Source organism: Dendroctonus ponderosae, unplaced genomic scaffold (assembly GCF_020466585.1).
Source record: "Dendroctonus ponderosae isolate FM_Combo_2020 unplaced genomic scaffold, Dpon_F_20191213v2 Dpon_F_20191213_9, whole genome shotgun sequence".
Taxonomy (NCBI): domain Eukaryota; kingdom Metazoa; phylum Arthropoda; class Insecta; order Coleoptera; family Curculionidae; genus Dendroctonus; species Dendroctonus ponderosae.
In genome coordinates this window covers 4,552,750-4,569,962 of record NW_026019116.1, presented here as the reverse complement: position 1 = coordinate 4,569,962, position 17,213 = coordinate 4,552,750, and the positions used below count along the sequence as shown (strand labels likewise).

The 17,213-nt window shown below is 43.3% G+C and overlaps 7 protein-coding genes across 12 annotated transcripts in view; 3 read left to right on the top strand and 4 right to left on the bottom strand.

Annotated features, from left to right (window-relative positions):
* Positions 1 to 1,188, top strand: part of LOC109541821 (transcriptional repressor CTCF) — a 5,919-nt gene extending 4,731 nt beyond the window's left edge. For all 3 annotated transcript variants that reach the window (XM_019910801.2, XM_019910798.2, XM_019910800.2), the window contains exons 10-13: positions 396 to 508; positions 564 to 762; positions 817 to 962; positions 1,020 to 1,188. In XM_019910801.2, coding sequence (XP_019766360.1) covers positions 396 to 508; positions 564 to 762; positions 817 to 962; positions 1,020 to 1,079 — 518 coding nt within the window. In that variant the 3' untranslated portion in view covers positions 1,080 to 1,188. The remainder of the gene's footprint in view (positions 1 to 395; positions 509 to 563; positions 763 to 816; positions 963 to 1,019) is intronic.
* Positions 1,163 to 4,047, bottom strand: LOC109541824 (motile sperm domain-containing protein 2). The gene is made up of 10 exons (XM_019910802.2): positions 3,718 to 4,047; positions 3,523 to 3,666; positions 3,287 to 3,464; positions 3,067 to 3,230; positions 2,818 to 3,017; positions 2,648 to 2,708; positions 2,481 to 2,596; positions 2,172 to 2,369; positions 1,892 to 2,117; positions 1,163 to 1,844 (listed from the first exon to the last, which is right to left on the bottom strand). The coding sequence occupies exons 1-10, from the start codon at positions 3,800 to 3,802 to the stop codon at positions 1,765 to 1,767; spliced, it is 1,452 nt and encodes a 483-aa protein (XP_019766361.1). The 5' UTR covers positions 3,803 to 4,047; the 3' UTR covers positions 1,163 to 1,764.
* A 138-nt stretch (positions 4,048 to 4,185) lies between these two features.
* Positions 4,186 to 5,707, bottom strand: LOC109541832. Of its 2 annotated transcripts, none has more exons than XM_048669896.1 (5): positions 5,223 to 5,707; positions 4,994 to 5,171; positions 4,809 to 4,944; positions 4,570 to 4,744; positions 4,186 to 4,516 (listed from the first exon to the last, which is right to left on the bottom strand). In XM_048669896.1, the coding sequence occupies exons 1-5, from the start codon at positions 5,410 to 5,412 to the stop codon at positions 4,332 to 4,334; spliced, it is 864 nt and encodes a 287-aa protein (XP_048525853.1). In that variant the 5' UTR covers positions 5,413 to 5,707; the 3' UTR covers positions 4,186 to 4,331. The 2 variants fall into 2 exon arrangements, with proteins under 2 accessions (XP_048525853.1, XP_019766379.1); XM_019910820.2 differs by having other exon boundaries at positions 5,220 to 5,704.
* A 394-nt stretch (positions 5,708 to 6,101) lies between these two features.
* On the bottom strand, positions 6,102 to 7,183 carry LOC109541833 (glycine cleavage system H protein, mitochondrial). Its single transcript, XM_019910821.2, has 5 exons — positions 6,796 to 7,183; positions 6,661 to 6,740; positions 6,545 to 6,608; positions 6,355 to 6,486; positions 6,102 to 6,274 (listed from the first exon to the last, which is right to left on the bottom strand). Exons 1-5 carry the CDS (start codon positions 6,911 to 6,913, stop codon positions 6,174 to 6,176), a joined length of 495 nt encoding a protein of 164 aa, XP_019766380.1. The 5' UTR covers positions 6,914 to 7,183; the 3' UTR covers positions 6,102 to 6,173.
* Positions 7,184 to 7,186: 3 nt separating this feature from the next.
* LOC109541830 (ran GTPase-activating protein 1) lies at positions 7,187 to 9,689 on the top strand. The gene is made up of 10 exons (XM_019910817.1): positions 7,187 to 7,387; positions 7,443 to 7,630; positions 7,687 to 7,849; positions 7,910 to 8,061; positions 8,116 to 8,359; positions 8,412 to 8,597; positions 8,656 to 8,903; positions 8,956 to 9,159; positions 9,212 to 9,336; positions 9,460 to 9,689. The coding sequence occupies exons 1-10, from the start codon at positions 7,270 to 7,272 to the stop codon at positions 9,521 to 9,523; spliced, it is 1,692 nt and encodes a 563-aa protein (XP_019766376.1). The 5' UTR covers positions 7,187 to 7,269; the 3' UTR covers positions 9,524 to 9,689.
* LOC109541831 lies at positions 9,562 to 10,904 on the bottom strand. The gene has a single exon (XM_019910818.2). It carries the CDS (start codon positions 10,694 to 10,696, stop codon positions 9,722 to 9,724), a length of 975 nt encoding a protein of 324 aa, XP_019766377.1. The 5' UTR covers positions 10,697 to 10,904; the 3' UTR covers positions 9,562 to 9,721.
* Positions 10,905 to 11,939: 1,035 nt separating this feature from the next.
* Positions 11,940 to 17,213, top strand: part of LOC109541811 (sodium- and chloride-dependent neutral and basic amino acid transporter B(0+)) — an 11,550-nt gene continuing 6,276 nt past the window's right edge. The window contains exons 1-3 of one of the 3 annotated variants that reach the window (XM_019910783.2): positions 11,940 to 12,352; positions 14,226 to 14,404; positions 14,496 to 14,661. In XM_019910783.2, the coding sequence (XP_019766342.1) occupies positions 12,299 to 12,352; positions 14,226 to 14,404; positions 14,496 to 14,661 (399 nt within the window). In that variant the 5' untranslated portion in view covers positions 11,940 to 12,298. Of the gene's footprint in view, positions 12,353 to 13,266; positions 13,393 to 14,225; positions 14,405 to 14,495; positions 14,662 to 15,548; positions 15,814 to 17,213 lie in introns of those variants that run through there. The other 2 variants (XM_048669890.1, XM_019910784.2) reach the window with 2 other exon arrangements.

Genomic DNA, 17,213 nt, shown 5'->3' with positions numbered 1-17,213 from the left:
TCATTTTGCTTCCGAGAAACATGCAAAACGGGAAGGAAAACATGAAATTTTGCAATAATCTTGCGCCACCCTTGCACAAAACGACGATCATTTTTCTAATTTCATAAACAACAGAAGACCAGAGTATTTTTTATACTATGTTTATATATATATATGTATGTATGTATATTTACTACATACCCCCCCTTCCCCCGACTTTCCTCAATAGCTTTAAGATCGAGACAGTTTTCTTCTGCTGTTTCTTGATGCGACCAAACAAAACTACGTTCATAAACCCAAAAGTTTGCAGAAAATAGTCAATTTTTACGTCGAAAACGTTTTGATTTTGAGTCATCATCAAGCCCGAAAAGTTCTGTTTTTGTAATACACAAAATACAAAAATCTGTTCCTACTAGGCAATTTAATAAGACACATGGCAGCGCATGATCCTGATCCGCTGGTGCAGCGGAAGCAACTGGAACTGAAACTGGGCAGACAAAAGAAGATCCAAATGATCGATGGGCAGCAGGTGAGTTTCGTTTTTCTGCTGTTACCCGCAGTTTTTCATGTTTTTCACGCGCTAGGTGGAAGTGCTCGGGCCTGGTCTGGGTTCCGATGAGGAGGAAGAGATCGATATGATGGCTGTAGAGGGTTCGGATGGCCAACAGTATGTGGTGTTGGAAGTGATTCAATTGGCTGATGGGGAAGAACAAGCTATGATGGGGCCTGGCAACGAGTCCGGAGGGGGCATTGTGGGCATGGACGGTGTGATTGAAAATGAAGGTAAGCAACGCCGGCTTTTAGTTTGTTGGCTGGTTTTCAAGAATGCGCTTGCAGGATTGGACGAAGAGGTGATCAAGGCGCTTCAGTCTGCGCGGCGATTGGCTAAAAGCGAAGACCTAGAAGATGAGGACGACGAAGAAGATAAGAAGCCAATCCTGCCCAGCACAGAATCGGACATGCAAAACTGCTTTGGATTTGATGTAAGACGAGTCGCTCACTACCCTTTTTTGGTACCACGGTTCTTTTGTTTCTTCCAGGAGGACGAGGAAGACGATCAGCAACGAGACGCCCTGGATTTGCTAGCAGAAATGGATTGAAAATGATGAAATCGCTTTTTTCCCTTCTTTGTACACCCGTTTTTTTTTGATAATGCATTGTTTTGTAAATATATACTAAGCTGTAATTAATAAACTGTATATTGTACAAAAGTTCAATATTTTTACAATGAAAATATTTCTATTTAACGCCTAGTATATTACAGTTCTATACATCTAAATAGTACAATGCAACGACTGAAAATTAGTAAGAGCAAGAGGAGGATTTTCGTGTTAACATTGATTTGTACAAACTCCACCACGAAGTTTGAAATTCCCACCGCCTGAATAATTTACAAATGTACACACCCTATGAAATGAAAAATACCACAGCTTTAACAGTCGCCGGATGACGTCATAGTTGGTGCCTTTCTAGTGATAAATGGTGGATGGCAGTGATGGATTAGCAGCACTTTATGTGACAACTGCCAAAGTGAAGATTTGAAAAAAGTTGGTGCTCCGCTGGTATTTACTTATGGGGCCCATAGAGCAGCTGCAGACTAGAGGGTGAGCATATTGAAAAGCTTGTGGTATTTTCGCGAATTTAACTTGCAGAGCCGGAATGCGATCACGTTCTAAGCCTAGTTTAGAGAAATATTAAGCACCCCACATACAAACACTTGCCGACGAGCGACACAAACAATCGCTGAGTGAAACTGAACTCAATTCGTGGCTCTGCTGCGGTTAGTTACTGATCGGGTCGGCTGGGGTTCATGCAGTAGTCGATTTCGCTGGGAACTGCCCGCAGGGCGTATAGCAACACTAGAGCTAAAGACGGGGTTTATTCGCCTAAAAAGCTGCAAAGGGTTGCTTACCTAAGACCAAAATCAGCACGCTCTGGCCGACCAGGATGTACTGGAACCGATTCAATTTCGCTTGAATGTCGCCGATTTGCGACAGGGCGGCGGTCAGTTTGTCCAGCTTCGGCTCACTAGCTTCGGTTTTTAACCATACGTTGCCGTTGCGGGTTACTTCGCCGCTTTGCACGCACCGCAGTCGGTTGCGGTACACTTTGCGGCCGCTCGAATCATGCGAAAAATCCTGCAAATTGAAGAGACAATGGCAGTTTGGACCACATTCGGTTTTAGTGCAAACCTTCCAAAACTCGGTGAGGTCCAGGCCTTCGGCCTGCTTCTCCTCCAGCGCGGTGCTCATTAGAAGGAACTTGTCTTTGGACATGGCCCCCAATTGATAGCCAGGCATTACGGTCACTGTTACGGTCTCTTTGCCCCCAGGCTTCAGACATCCTGTACTGGGTTTCACGCGGAATTTTTCGGGCGATGTTGTTTTCAACTGGAACATTGATTCAAAAATGTCGCTAAATTATTTATTCATTCCAAACTTCATCACCCTAACCAATGATGGGAAGAAAATAGCAAAAAGCTTGCGACAAACTATAGGTACCTTGAAAGTGATTTGAGTGGAAGCATCCGTATTGTGCAACTCCAGTGAACTGACCAGGTCGCGACCTTCTCTAGCAAATGTGATAATGCCGTCCGGGTTGACCTTAAGAGGACCATCTAAAAGCAAATTTACCAATCAGGGTGGCCTTAAGGGTTGCGAACACCTACCCTCTTCATGGTCGGAATGTGGGGCTTGATCCGGCATCGAATTTCCAACCACGAAATGAACCTGCAAGACAAATGTATCGATTACACGCGAAGATCCTGCGGCTGTTTGCTGTGCGCCTACGTGGCAATCAGCTACAAGGTCTGGTTTAAAAGTAGCTGAGTTAGCTGACCTTTCGTCCAGAATTCTTTGGCTCGGCCGGCTCAGGAGGGCCTTTTTCCGGTACGAAAGTGAACACGTAGTTGCTGTCGCCGCCCCAGCTTTGCAGCGCTTCGCTCTTGGGCACGAAGTTCTGAACATCCTTTTTGGACACGGTTTTCAGCTTTTCTATGGCCTTTTCGGGCAGCCAGGTCTTGACAATTTTGAACGCAGCTGCAACGGTTAGTTCAGATTGCGGCCCGGGTGATTTTGAAAGAATTACCGCTCAGTATCCACGCCATTTCGTAGATGATGATGTAGTTCAGGAAGAACGGGTAGTATTCCTTGAAGAGTCCAATCAGGTACTTGATCAGCTCCATGTCCATGTTCCCTAAGCCGCAGCCCTCCATGTCGAAGAAGATGCTGATAATGTCGCCCTTGGTCATCCTGGGAAATATTTACGTGCTTTCAATCATTCAACCTTTCAACCATCGCAGCCAAACCTTTCGACTCGCTCAAACCAGTAGACGACGCATCGTTTCACTTCGTCCATGTCCACTGAGCCTTTTGTGTGCATCTTGCACTTAAACACGAGCATTTGCTTGCCATCTATGTCCTTGCCATGTGGGAAGAAGGCCCCTTTTATAATCAAGTCCATTCTGATGTTGTCTTCGTTGATTTCTGTTGAGACAAACCAGGCGTTCGAAACAGTGCCTGTCAAGGTGATTAGGGGGCATACCATTCACTTTAAACTCCTTCCTCCAAGTCAGTGAGGTCCACATCATTTTGAGGGTTTGAGAAACGTTGCAATCGTTGTGTGCGAGGAACCTTTGCAGCCAGTGATTGTCTGCTTTCACCCTTTCGTAGTCTTTAGGATTGACGGCTGTAAGCGCACATGGTTAGATAATGGGGCCTTTGCCACTTGGCAGCTTACCATCCTGGCCCTTATCAGCCACTTCTGCCAGAAAAGCGCTTCGCAGCTGGTCCACTAGATCAGGAGACACAGCCGCCACTGCCATACTTGCAACTGAAAATAACTGACTGCAAACGGCAAGCCCGAGGGAAACCTAGCACAAGGACACTTGAAAGGTGAAAAATAACCTGCTGCCAAGCAATGGAACTCGAAGCGTTTGAAAAGAGAATTGACATACGATTATCGTTCAAAGATTGAAAGCAAAGTCCAATTTTTTAAAGTGTTCCGATAAAAGAATTGTTTAAATCGTTTTCAAGCTGCCTGACAGGTGGTTGTTTATAAACAATGACATGTCACATTTTCCCTACTCTGTTCTGTCTCTGTCTTGTCGGCAACAAAAGAGTAGGACGGGCTGAGAACCTGAAGCTTGGAGGGCCACGCACAAGTCAAGCAGTTATTTCCTTTTTCAAAAATAAAAATCACACAACATTTTTATTTAAAAATCTATTAATAATAACATAAATTCTTTGTAGAAATTAGGAAATATTACAAAAACATACATACACAAATACAAACAGAACATAGAGTTTTGCGAAACATGTCTGTATAGAATATAATAATACTGATTGCTGGAGTTATGCATACGTGAGGCCTTTTTTCTGAATAGCCACTGATACGGCCGCATTTAGGAAGTCCATGGGATCCTTCATTTCCTGATCATATACGCTCGCGTTGGGGGATTGAGTCCCTGACGACTGAATTTCCTGTTCTTTCTGCAGATTTTCCCGATTCTCCACAGACGACTCTTGTAGGACTGATACTGCAAAACACATCGGTTCAATCAAAGGTCTGCAAATCCCACTGAGAGACTACCATTGGTGTCGGTCAGCGACTCGCTCCTACTGCTTCCAGCTATGGAAATATTGGAGTTGAAGCTGGAGTTGGAATTGGAGTTCAGGTTGGAGACGTTAAAGGAGTTGTTGGTGTTTGACCAACTTGACTGCAACCCATGGGACTGAATGGCCATTAGAATGGCGTCATCTTCCACCTGGAGGAGAGCAATGACGCAAATATCCTTAATAACTAAGTATAGGGGATAGGAAAACCCTTACCAGCGAAACTTGTCCCTCATTTTCGCATTCATCGACGAAATTGGAGGCGTCAAAGGGCCGATTTTCCCAAGTCTCCAACATGCTGTTGATTGTGTTGTCCACAAACCCTCTAGCAATCTGCCGGGCCTGCCATTTCCTGCAACAAACCAATAGAAGACTGCCATTGTCGTGATCTTCTCCCTTACTGCAGGAAATAGTCTTGTTTTCTGCCATTTTGATCGAGTGGATGACGAGGAGAAACTGAACGAGATGGGGCACTGTTTTCCTCCTCATCCGAACTGTACTCGTCGATAATTGCCTGAGCTTCAGCCAGCAGAGCTTGAGTGCAACAGGAAGCATTGGCAGGAGTGCTTGCCCCTGAAACTGAGCAGAGCAGAATGGAATAGAATCGTATTAGACCTGAAGCACTACCACTGGCTGGGAGTCTGTCCCTCGAAGAGCTGCTGGGAGTATCCGTAACACTGGCAACTGCCACCAAAGGCCCACTATCCGAGCCCTGTTTCAGATAGCCCTTGCCCTTAACCTCCCACATGAATCTGGCTTTCTTCAGCGGCTTGTCCTCCTCCAAATCCTCGTGTTCCTTGGAACTGCCTTCTTTGTCCATTGTCCTGTCGGAAAGGACACTGATTTGCTCCTATTGACCACCGGTCAGACTGTCTATAAGTTGGTCATGGGCTAGGAGTGGACGTTTTATCGATTCGACACACAACACACCAACAGTAACGACCCAAATAACGCCCGCACTCTTAGAGCGCAATTTTGCACTCAAAACAATCGAAATCCGGCGGAAAATGCACTTTTAAAACTCCCGTTTGCAGCCTTATTTACAAATTTTAATCAGATGTTTTTAATATTGGCCACACGTTTTGTTATATGTGGCTCTCTTTGTTTAATGGCCGAATTTGCGGTGGACAGAGCGAGATGGAACGCTGATTATGTCAGAGTTAATGACTGATGCGAGCGGCATCTGGTGGTTTGCGTGCGCGCCAGAAAGAACGCTGTTGTAGAATGGGACAGACAGAGAAAAAAATACTTTTTTTGGTGGGTCTCCAAAATTACATTAATTATAAAATTTTAACACACTGTAATTTAGTGCGTAAGTGTGGTATTTCTAAGCGATTTTTTTCCTTTAGCATGAACATTTTCATCATTAAGTATAAGTAAGATAAATATGGACGAGCTGAGGGGAGACTGCAGCGAAAATAATTTTCAGTCCTAGTTAATTGTGGTTCGGCGCCGCCCTATAGATAAGCGGAGGGCAAGCCGCGATAACCTGCAGCTAATCAGCACGCCTCACACAATAACTTAATTTATTCGACTTAAATCAAGACAGCAAAGTTTAGCATTTCTCTATCGGGCTGAACCTCAGTGACTCTCTTGCGTTTTGAGGTACTCCTTGTATTTGGATTCGTTCATCAAGTCCTGCAGTTCCGAGTCGTTGCTCAATTCCAGCTTGAACAGCCAGCCTGAAAACAACCGTTGTTTACGCGAGCCGAAAAGTTGCGGGGGTCAAACTGATGATGGGATGGGAAAATTATTGCGCTACCTTTATCGTAACATGACGAGTTGATTAAGGACGGCGTCTCTTCTACAGCCTCGTTTTTCTCCAGCACTTTACCGCTGACTGGGCTGTAGATCTCGCTGGCCGCCTTCACGCTCTCCAGTGCGCCACATTCATCTGGAAAAGACTAATTTTAAGAATAAACGACAATTGCAATGTGTGAGGCTTGTGTTACCTTTCTGCTTCAATTCAGTGCCCACGTCTGGCAGTTGGGCGTAAACCACGTCGCCCAGAGCTTCCTAAATACCAAATTTTTAACATTAACTACTTAGAACCACCTCAAGCGCTCACCTGGGCATAATCGGAAATCCCGATAGTTCCAACTTTACCATCCACTAGCACCCATTCGTGCTTTTCCGTAAAAAGCCTGTCTGGAAGGGCAAAACTTGCTCATTCAGGATTAATTAGCAGCAATCAAGGCCCTACCTGCGTAGACCTGCAAAGTGGTCTGGATAGATCTGCAATTGGCCTTTTTCTGGATTGCATGCGGGCCTTGCAAAAACCTTCTCGATGAACTACACAGAGCACGTGCAACCACAGACATTTTGCACGACGTATTATCCAAAAACTAGCCCCGCTTTTATCGGTTTATTCGACGCACTCGAATCGGTTGGGAACACACGGTTTTATCAACTTTCGGACGGTCGTAAACAATTCGTGGGTCGCGATTAGGCAAATCGGTTGCCGACTTTCAACACAATCTCTTCGTTAACCGAATTTAATTGAGAGTTAATTATATAAAGCTTGTTTTGTAAATAGCGATAATGGCTCAAAAGAAAGAGAGAGACACTCAAACTAACCCAAACTATATGTTGAAGTTGTCAGTGGTTTGAGGTTCTGTTCTAAAGCAGCCTAAACATCCCTTTAAAGTGTCTTTCAAATTAAAAAAACTGTTTCAAAATGAGCACAGTTGATTTTAACTTAAAGTCCCTAGTCGGGGCTCTGTCTACCATCGAAGCCTCCACGGAAACTGTGTCGTTTGCCGGGCAATCGTTGAAACTCAACTCTGAAGATGATGGTAAATGCTTTTTTCCGCCTTTTTTCTATTGAGGGCCAAAACCTTCCATTTGCAGCGAAGCCAGTTATAGAGGAAATCGACAAATGCACCTCCCTGAAGTGTTTAAACCTTGAAGGTAACACTCTTGGTGTGGATGCCGCTAAGGGCATTGCCAAGTCTCTGGAGAAGCATCCGGAGTTCAAAAGAGCGCTATGGAAAGACATGTTTACAGGCCGAATGAAGGACGAAATACCCAAAGCGCTGGTGATAACTACAAGCTTTGGACCTACAGTTTTATCACTCTGTGTGCTTAATTGCAGGAATTCTTAGGTGCCGGTTTAGTGGAGGCAGGCGCCCGTTTAACGGAGCTGGACTTGAGCGACAACGCCTTTGGCCCTATTGGGGTGCAGGGATTGGCCTTTTTACTGCGAAGCCCCTCCTGCTACGCCCTGGAGACGCTGAGACTGAACAACAATGGTTTAGGTAATGAAACTGTAATGAAATAAAAGAAGTATCCAGGGGCTAATTAGCAGCGTTATCAAGGCATAACCGGGGGAAAGCTGCTGGCAGCCGCCCTTACAGACTGCTACAACAGCAGCAAGGCCCAGGGCAAGCCCTTGGCTTTGAAAGTATTCATTGCCGGGCGAAATCGACTGGAAAACGATGGGGCGAAGGCATTGGCAGCTGTTTTCCAGGTAAGTGTTTTTAACCAAATTTGAACGTAGCTAAATCGAATAATATTATTGAAGATGCTGACTACTCTGGAGGAAGTCGCCATGCCCCAGAATGGCATTTACCATGCAGGCATCACAGCCCTTTCGCAAGCATTTTCCCACAACAAAAACCTGAAAATCCTGAACCTGAACGATAACACAATCACAGTTAAGGGAGCGCAAGCGATTGCCAGCATCTTGCCCAGTCTGCAGAATTTGAAGTCGATTAACTTTGGAGACTGCCTGCTGAAGACCGAAGGCGCCCTATCGATTGCCAAAGGTACCCAAAAGAAGTGTGAAGGCAACGGGGATTAATTTAATTTAAAACACAGGGCTGAAGGAGGGCCATCAGAACCTAGAAGAGCTTATCTTGGACTGCAACGAAATTAAGGCCGCAGGTGGGATGGCTTTGGTGGACGCCATGGCGGACAAAGCACATTTAAAGCAACTTTACCTCAACGGCAACCAGTTCGGGTTTGAGGGTTCCGAGTACATCAAGGAGCGACTGGAGGACTTTGGTAAACAAATACCCAACTAGCACCTGAAGGACAACGTAATGCGGCTTTTGTTCCACAGGGCAACTTGCGGCTCTGGGCTCCTTAGAAGACAACGAATCAGAGGACGAATCTGACGAAGACGAGCAATGCTCTCAGTCAGAATCCGAAGACAGCGACGGGGGAAAATCGTTGGATAGCAAGGAAATTGAGGAAGTGGAAGTGCCGAGCAGCAGTATATCAGTGAAGGAATTCTTAGAGGCCCCCAATGCCAATAACTTCCTGGCTCTGGGAAGCAACAAGGAGCAGCTACTCCTGGAGGCAGCCCAGGTGAGCCTGATTAATAACTGAATTTCCAACCAATAAACATTGCTGTTTACAGCAAGCCGGCCAAGCGGACCTTGATGATTTCGTGACAATCATTATGAAAGTAACGGCTTTGAGTGACAACAACAAACCGCCAGTGGGTGAACAAGCGGCTAAAGTAGGCGAAAAACTCTACAAGGCCCTTTTTGCGTGGGCCGAACAGCACAAATCCCTATCATTAGTCAACAACAGTCTTCTAGTCAATTTGGGACTAATCAAAGTGAGGTTTCACCCGCTAGACTTTTTTAGGTTGTTAACTTGACTCGTTCCAGGGTGAAGACCGCAAAACTAAACCGACCTGGAACTTGGCTGGGTGTTTGGCGTCGCTGAAAACGCTGTCGACGCAAAGTTTTCTTCCCGAAACCACCAGGAACACCTTAAAAGTGTTTATGCAAAGGCAAGTAGATTCGTGAAAACCACCCGATGATTTTTGAATATAAGTCTTTTTCATATTATTCGTTGTGTTATTTTTGGCCCGCTTTACTACTAGACGATAGAATGATCGTTGGCATTGTTTCAGGGAAATGGATAGGAACAGCGATCATATCCAGCTCAAGGGGGAGATTCTGGGACTTCTGAAATGAGTTGGGGGTTTTATTTGTTTTAATTGAAACACATTCAATTTGTTCATGGGAAAACTATAGTATATACGAAATCAGTCTCCAAAGTACAAACGTGTAGTTGAATGTGATTATTTTTATATAAAATGGCGAACTTTGTAAAAAATACTAAGTAAACTAGTAAAACTTGCATCCAAGTGTATAAAATCGGGCTCATCCACCCTACACATATATTTTCATCGTTCTATTTATGGTACTCCTGCAAATGGGGCAAATATTCCCGTAGCTTTTCAACTCTCTGGTACACAGTGTGCACAGACAAACATGCCTGCATGGTAACAGTAAAACACACTTGTTCCTCTCCTGGCAAATCACACAAACTTTACTATCGGCCTCCAGGTCGAAGTTACTTTGTCTTGATTTGGGTGAAGGCAACGGTGCCACTTGCGGAGCCCTTAGAGGCTCCGCCACTGAGGCCCTGGGGCGTTGACGCCATCGCCTCAATTCTCTGACATTGCGCGTAATCTTTCTGGCCAGTAGTCTGTAGCACTGGGATAGAACGTAGAGTAAGCTGAGGCCTACAGCTATGCCGATAGCTGACTGAATGGGGACATCCACAATGAAATTAACACCGTCCTTGATAGCGAGTTTTGAGGCTGAAAGTCCGCTGTGAAACATGGCGCGTGTTTCTTGAACTAGCTGCTGTATAAAGGCTGAAACTAACTTGCAAATATAGACGATCATTAAAGGGAGCAGTGTGATTAGGAACCACACTCCGGAACCAAACAGGATAAAAAGCTTTTTGACAAATACAATCACATAGCCTACGCCCGCAATGGTTGCTGTTATTCCACTGATCACTGCACTGCACACTGAAACCGTCAACGTTGTAACCGAGTGATAAAGTATGTACAATTTGCAACACAGGGAGCCGATGACTTTAAGGACCACGTCCAGGCTATCTGAGAGAAATATAAAGCCTTGGTGCAGTATCTGCACATTGTCCTGCAGGAATATGAGGAAACACTCCCATAATATTGAGCAAACATTGAAGCACTGCGCCCCAAATCCAAGCAAATGCTGCAAGGCAAGGCCGAAGCTTTTAACCAGAAAGTGGCCAGTCTTGTAGCTGCCATACAGTATATGGAAGCACCACGTTTTTAATACATTCACTAGAGAAACTAGAGTTTCCAACATTGTGTACGGACATAACTTTAAATCATTTGAATTCGGTTAAACGGGAGGTTATGTATGTTGCTTGTCAACATGTCAACTGCAAACGGTCGCTATCGCAGTGGCAAACCGACCGTGGTCCGTGGATCTCTGTTTTTAGTGCACATTGAATAGAGATGGGCTGAAATTGACCACGCCTATAATCAACGCATCGGTTTTTTCATAAAATACTAGCTGACCCGGCAAACTTTGTATTGCCATATAAATTATAACCCTAGGAATAATTTATATGGCAATACAACGTTTGCTATTATTCCTAGGGTTTTTTTTTCATCTCGAGTGGGCGGTTTGCCCACTTGAGATTTTGTTATTATTTTATTTTAAATTTCTTGAATTACTAATATAGCTATTAAAAGATAGGGGTTTATGGCAGCACCCATATCACTTAGGGGTATAAAAAATAGATAACAACCTATTCTCAGACCTACTGAATATACATACAAAATTTCATCAAAATTGGTCAAGCCGTTTCGGAGGAGTATGGTAACTAAAACTGTGACACGAGAATTATATATATATAGATAGTTTCTCAAAATATCTCTAAGTTTACACAATTTTCATGGCAAGGAAATAAATAAAGCAACGAGCTCATTGAAAAACACGCATGAAGATTCGGAGAAATCGATATTTTTCCAACCAAACAAAAAATATAAAATTAAAAATGAAAAATGGTAAGACACGGAATCTTTTTAGGCGCTGCTTTTTTCGAAGGTTCTCAAGCCCCATTTGAGCCACAGAATTTGGTTTCAGAATCGTTGGATAGAGAATTGAACATTCGATTTAGTCATAACATGAAATTCGAGTAGTTTTGATAAAGAAAGCGAAATTTGAATATCATACATTCACACTTACCGAGAGCTTATCGCGCCACATGCAAAGAAAGAAAAACATTCGGTCAATAGAAATTCAAACAGAAACTTACAAAATGTAACAACTTTTTGAACTTTTTAAATAAAACAATTTATAATTTGAAGACGGTTGATTTCACAGCTTAAAGTGTAAATGCAATTTGATGTTTGCATCAATCTCTAAACAACTTGCAAAGGCCCCAACAGACCAACCAAGTTCACAGACAGTTTTCCTCGAAAAACTACCCGTCTAGGCATAAAGATGCCCACGCACGCAGGTACTTTCACGGCGTTCACCGCCGACGTCGCCGTCGCTCGAATTACAACAGGTGTACAAGGTAACCGCTGATAAAATTGTCGTCACGTTATCAGAAACGCGAATACTCTGGGTACCAAGCGACTTGGCTTTCATACAAAAATATACACCTTCACAATTAGTCAGTCGATCCAGAGGTACCAGATCGGGTGCGTCGTACGGTCGCTTCAATACACGCCAGCAGTGCGCGGCTTTGGCGGCAAATTTTCCTGCGTTTTCGATACATTTTTATTCAAACATGACGGTCTTTCAACCTTTAGTAAACGGGGAAAGTCCCATCGAGGAACCATAAGGAATGTGGTTGATTTGCAAGTTTAGTGTGTTGATTAATTAACTAACTGATCTACATATAGTTAGTGGTGGAGAATGTGAAGTGATTTTTTTGAGGTTTTGCTGCTGAAAATGAGAGAAACTTGGGATAAGAAGGACGAGCCGCGATTGAGCGACGGCCAACCGGTAAGCAGAAAGGTTCTAGATGCCACATCTAAAAACCACATCTTCTCCACTCGAGATGAAATTCCTGCTGGTTTTTATCAGCTAGAATTGTGTGGAAGCATTGAATACTTTAGCCCAGAGAGTGATTGGCTTTATCTAATCGCGCGGCTTCTTTCCGGGCTACAGCACTCGGTTGACCACGATTTTGCTGGAAATGTACAGCACTTCCTGTCACCAATCGCCAAGCGATTTTACTAATTTCTGCCGTTACGTGTGCAGAAGAAAGTGCCAAGTTAATCAGGGAATATCTAGTTTAATGCGATTTGTTGCTCTGATTGGCAATCCGCTGGATTTTCCCAATGATTCGCTCCTTCAATCTTCCTCAAATATCGTATTTTTACAAGGACAAATTAGTCTTTTTAGTTCCTTTATTTATCGGTTTTGAGATTTCTAGCTTTATCTGCTTCCTCTGTTATTATAAAATGAGGCTACTGGGACAGCTGAGGTTTTCTCCATCTCTCTTCCCGGAAAAGAAAATATTTTCCAGGACGGCCTAAAACTTCGAAAATTTTACCCAATTATCGCCATTTAATCGCATTAAATGCCAAATTTAAGTCCTTGCTATTTCTAATCAGCGCTGGTAAATCGGTGGTGTGCGACAAGAACCGACTGGTTTCCACGGGAACCTCATGTTATTCTCTCTCTTGACCGCACGCCGACTACATCATTTTGACTACGAGGTTCAGTCAAAAGATTGTTGTTCCTTCAAGCTAGAGTGATACACTTTTGAGGATGTAAACCACTGGTATTTTCGAAACGTTTCATCAGTTTCCTCTGTTATTGCTCTTGTATCAAAATTAAAGTGGTATTAATCATCCGAGTCATTTCCAATAAACACTATTGTATAAATAATCCTCATAACTCTCATATCTGACAGAGATTAGATTGATAACGGAACTATTCTGGATATTGACCTGGAATTATGCGTCACAATTTCCAGACTAAATTCTGTGTCTTTTGTGGAAGTTGCATCAAAATCCATGGTGAAAATCCTCGCTTTGGTAAGGGAACATTTTCACTCTCATAATCGCTTTGGTGTGAAATTGCGCTTTATATAACGAGCTTTTCTTTCCTTAAGGTCGTCATGTGCAGACAATAAATATTATTGCCAATCAACTCCTTTAAAGGAGGACGACAAAATTAAATGTGGTAATTAATGGAGCGATTGTCTATTGTTGTGCAGCACCTCACCGTTGTTATCTGTGTAAAGGGATTAAAAAAGTATTTGTTCCAATTATCAATGAGCCTTGAGACCGATACGATTTTGTAAAGTGCGTCTCAAGACAATCAGCTCTATTATTAGAAGTTAGCGGCTACTGATAAGGAAAAGGGTTTGTTTGCCCGCTAAAAGAAATCTTGATTAAATGGTAAATCTAAGTTTCACATTTTACAACAACCTCGGAACCTTGAACCGCGCTTGTTTGTGTGTACCCTGAACCTTCATGGAATTATTAATTAACATACAGAAAAAACCGCTGGTTATTAGTGGAAATTATGGGAAAATCCTTGTATTATTTTTATCCATATACTAAGCAAGGTTTCATCCTTTGACTACCTTCCATTGCGGATCCTTTTACGATGTTTCTTCGATTGTAAATGCATAAACATCATCGGCGCCTTTGGCGAATTCGGTTTTTTCAATTGCATTTCGTCAAAACCTTGATTGGAGCTTTCCAAGGTTGATGATGAGCACGATGAGTGTAATAATACCATCATTTGTTCGAAAATCCATTAAGTTAATGTGCGATTTTTCACAGCAAGGTGAAAAAACCCGATCGTTTAGGCTTTAACCGAGTTCGATTGGCTGAAAGTGGGTGATTTTGATCAATTGCAGGTGGCAAAAAAATGGAACATCACCGATCCGGTCTACAAGCCCAAAGGGCTCACTCATTCGCCCTCTCTACGTGCCATAAGAAATTACAACGACCTCCCGATTGATCGAAACAGCGGCCTGGATAATGCTGGATACGACGCTGACTATCAATACGAGTACTACATGAATCCGAACTATAAGTGAGAAATTTTTATATTAAAAAGCTATTTTTGTTTTTTTTTTCAAAATCGTACATTCTGAGCCCTCGAGAACTGTTCTTTCGATTTCTAGTCTACCAAACGGTACCGAAACGCCGAAAAGCGCCGAATACGATTACCCAACGATGAGCACCAGATCGATTCGAACCTCCTGCTCAGGAGGCTCAGAAATCTACTCAAATGGGGACCAGAACGAAATGGGTTCCTCAGTGAAATTGGTCACTGCCAAAGTGGAAATGGTACGTTCAAGCAACCGGCAGCAAACGTTTAGCAAAGGCAAATATTCACTTAGCAGATAATCGAGATTGCGCTCGCTAAATGGTAAATATTTGCTCCCAACTGGCTGTGCTAAGAATCTAAAACTGACGATGGTTCTCAAACATTGAAATTCCTCAAAGAAAACTTGAAATTTCCTCGAAAAATGCGCTCATTTTAAATGTTTGAACCGAAAATATCGTAGATTACTCGCGTCTTCAGTATCAGGTAGGTACTTTGACGATTATTCACGGTTCTATGAAATCGATCAAGCAGAACGCAGACGAAATGTTTTTGGTTCCTAAACCGGCGATTCCGTTTGCTTTTGAGCTTTTTAACCGATTTTTCGTGTTAAAAATGCAGATTTCTCGACCAATCAATGTGCATCTTTTCAGCTCATTTTGCGCCCAAAATAGGTGACAAACTGGACTGGAACCGGTTTAAGTACGTGAATTAACTGTGTCACTCAATTCATTTCTTTCGGAGGTTCCACTGCCAATTAGGCTAATGAAGGCTTTATGGCGTGTTCTACAGGGTGTCCCATCAAGTCTATAATAACCAAGTCGGAGATTGATTTTTTGTGGATAAAAAAACATTTTTCACTTGGTTACTTCGGCTGGGGAACCCGAAATAACTCCGGGCAGACTGAGTTTAACACAAGAAGTTGCTTAGTTCCAACATTCAATAACAAAAATGTGCAAAAAAATTTTTTTGACTCGGTTACTATCGGCTTTGTGTCATTCGCTTTGAAACACGCTGTACAAAAACCCTTTTATTACACATTACCCGAACCGAACTCGACCTTCTAAACAGCACGCATCTGCCAATTTTTTCCAGTCTACTGCCCACGTGCTTTCAGTGGAACCAAATTGATAATTAACCAGCTAACTAGTTGAAATTCGGCCCCGGTACCAGGCAGACCTTTGTCCAATGTGGTGCTTCCCTTGCATGGGGCTGTGCGATGTTTTGAAATGGGACTCGGCCAAATCCAGCCTGGAGCGCAACGTTTCGGCTACGTGTCCCACCGCCCGCACACCTACTTGAAGCGGTGCGAGTCGCTCGATTCGTGGACTTATGTGCTAAAGTGCTACTTGAGGCGTCGCCTCCAATACGGACTTTGTGCCAAATATAAGAAAGTAAGGCCAAGCTTCCAGTACTTGCAAGGACGCAATTCGCTTTACTGTTAGAAGGTTGGCAAGGTTGCGATTTCAGTTATTGTAGTTTGGCTTGAAAACATTGCAGCGTCCACGTGCAGTTACCGGAACCACCATGTGCACCACACATACATAATATCAACTATCGTCGGCAAATGATTTCCTAATAAGCTTATAACAGTATTCTCTAATCACAGTTATCGGTTTCGAATGGTTCCTTCCTGAATGTTGGTTCGTTTGGTGTATATACAGGGTGTTTGAAAAAAAGAGCAGGTATTTCTAGTCCAAAGAAGTCGAGATACATTTCAATAAGGGATAGGTTTTGACCAAAGGTCAGACCAATTTTTTCTCCAAAATCGTCAACTTTTCTGCTTCAAATGAAATTGATTAGTGAGTAAGTCTGATTACTCAGAAGCTGGAAGCAATAAATGCCTCACACTTCGGTCAACCGACGACTTCATGGCACAATCCATGCAAATGCGCTCCCGACCGCAGAACCATATAAAAGTAATGTCGATCTTTATTTAAATGTAATTAAATTTAATAAGCAGGAAACCAACACCGCAGCTGCCTGCCGCGCCCAAATTGAAAGCACAGTTCGCACCAGGCTTGGCAACCGTGCAAAAGTATTGCGAAAAGTCACGCAGATTATAGATATTTTATCCAAAATTCTTGATATCCTATGATGGAATTCAATGAAAAAAATGCAAAAACCTGCACTCACCCTTACGACTCAACCAATTCTCCTGAAGACTCTGCATAATTCCGGACAACAAGGAGTTAGTACGTCTGGTCAATGCCCCCAACCAATTTGACTCGAAACGTCACAGTGCGACTGGAAAACCGGTTTTTCCTGTTGAAAAGGCCCTGCTGACCAGGATTTTTCACTCAAAACGACCGAATGCGCTCTTGTGGTTGACTCAAATTTACATTTCGGGTTTAAATCGCGAAAAACGGCTTTTCGAGAATATTTTGGAAAAGCAACTCGCGCAGCTTGTAATCGGCGTACGTCGATCGAAGAAAGGCGTTTGGGTTCATGGTGCGCTGCGACGTACCCCGTATGGGTGCGCGCAATCAAACCAACAAATCGGAAGTCGATGATTGTTTCGGCGTGGAAAGGACAGAGGAAGGGCAAGGAGTAACGGGGGGTTGTTTGTTTAATCATTTTTTTGATTGTTTGTTTCAAGAGGGTTTCTTAGAAAAACAAGAAAGATCTTCAGATGGGAAAGATCGGATATCGACCCTTTTTGCAGTAACGGATATCCTCCTTCCCACATAGCAAAATTATATTCCCAGAATATACCTGGAACATTCATGTGATGTACATGCATATTCCTGGGACATACATGAGTTCCATTATGAACATTCCATGTATGTCCCAG

Excerpts from the sequence above, each read along its gene's own strand:
- LOC109541824 (XM_019910802.2), bottom strand. The coding sequence starts at position 3,802 with ATGGCAGTGGCGGCTGTGTCTCCTGATCTAGTGGACCAGCTGCGAAGC. Across the intron at positions 3,018-3,066 it reads AATGGCGTGGATACTGAGCG|CTGCGTTCAAAATTGTCAAG; the intron begins GTAATTCTTTCA and ends TAACCGTTGCAG. Across the intron at positions 2,709-2,817 it reads CAAAGAATTCTGGACGAAAG|GTTCATTTCGTGGTTGGAAA; the intron begins GTCAGCTAACTC and ends TTTGTCTTGCAG.
- LOC109541832 (XM_019910820.2), bottom strand. The coding sequence starts at position 5,412 with ATGGACAAAGAAGGCAGTTCCAAGGAACACGAGGATTTGGAGGAGGAC. Across the intron at positions 5,172-5,219 it reads GGACAGACTCCCAGCCAGTG|TTTCAGGGGCAAGCACTCCT; the intron begins GTAGTGCTTCAG and ends TGCTCTGCTCAG. Across the intron at positions 4,945-4,993 it reads AAACAAGACTATTTCCTGCA|GAAATGGCAGGCCCGGCAGA; the intron begins GTAAGGGAGAAG and ends GGTTTGTTGCAG.
- LOC109541833 (XM_019910821.2), bottom strand. The coding sequence starts at position 6,913 with ATGTCTGTGGTTGCACGTGCTCTGTGTAGTTCATCGAGAAGGTTTTTG. Across the intron at positions 6,741-6,795 it reads CACTTTGCAGGTCTACGCAG|ACAGGCTTTTTACGGAAAAG; the intron begins GTAGGGCCTTGA and ends TTGCCCTTCCAG. Across the intron at positions 6,609-6,660 it reads GGATTTCCGATTATGCCCAG|GAAGCTCTGGGCGACGTGGT; the intron begins GTGAGCGCTTGA and ends TTTGGTATTTAG.
- LOC109541830 (XM_019910817.1), top strand. The coding sequence starts at position 7,270 with ATGAGCACAGTTGATTTTAACTTAAAGTCCCTAGTCGGGGCTCTGTCT. Across the intron at positions 8,062-8,115 it reads CATTGGCAGCTGTTTTCCAG|ATGCTGACTACTCTGGAGGA; the intron begins GTAAGTGTTTTT and ends ATATTATTGAAG. Across the intron at positions 8,598-8,655 it reads GGAGCGACTGGAGGACTTTG|GGCAACTTGCGGCTCTGGGC; the intron begins GTAAACAAATAC and ends TTTGTTCCACAG.
- LOC109541831 (XM_019910818.2), bottom strand. The coding sequence starts at position 10,696 with ATGTTGGAAACTCTAGTTTCTCTAGTGAATGTATTAAAAACGTGGTGC.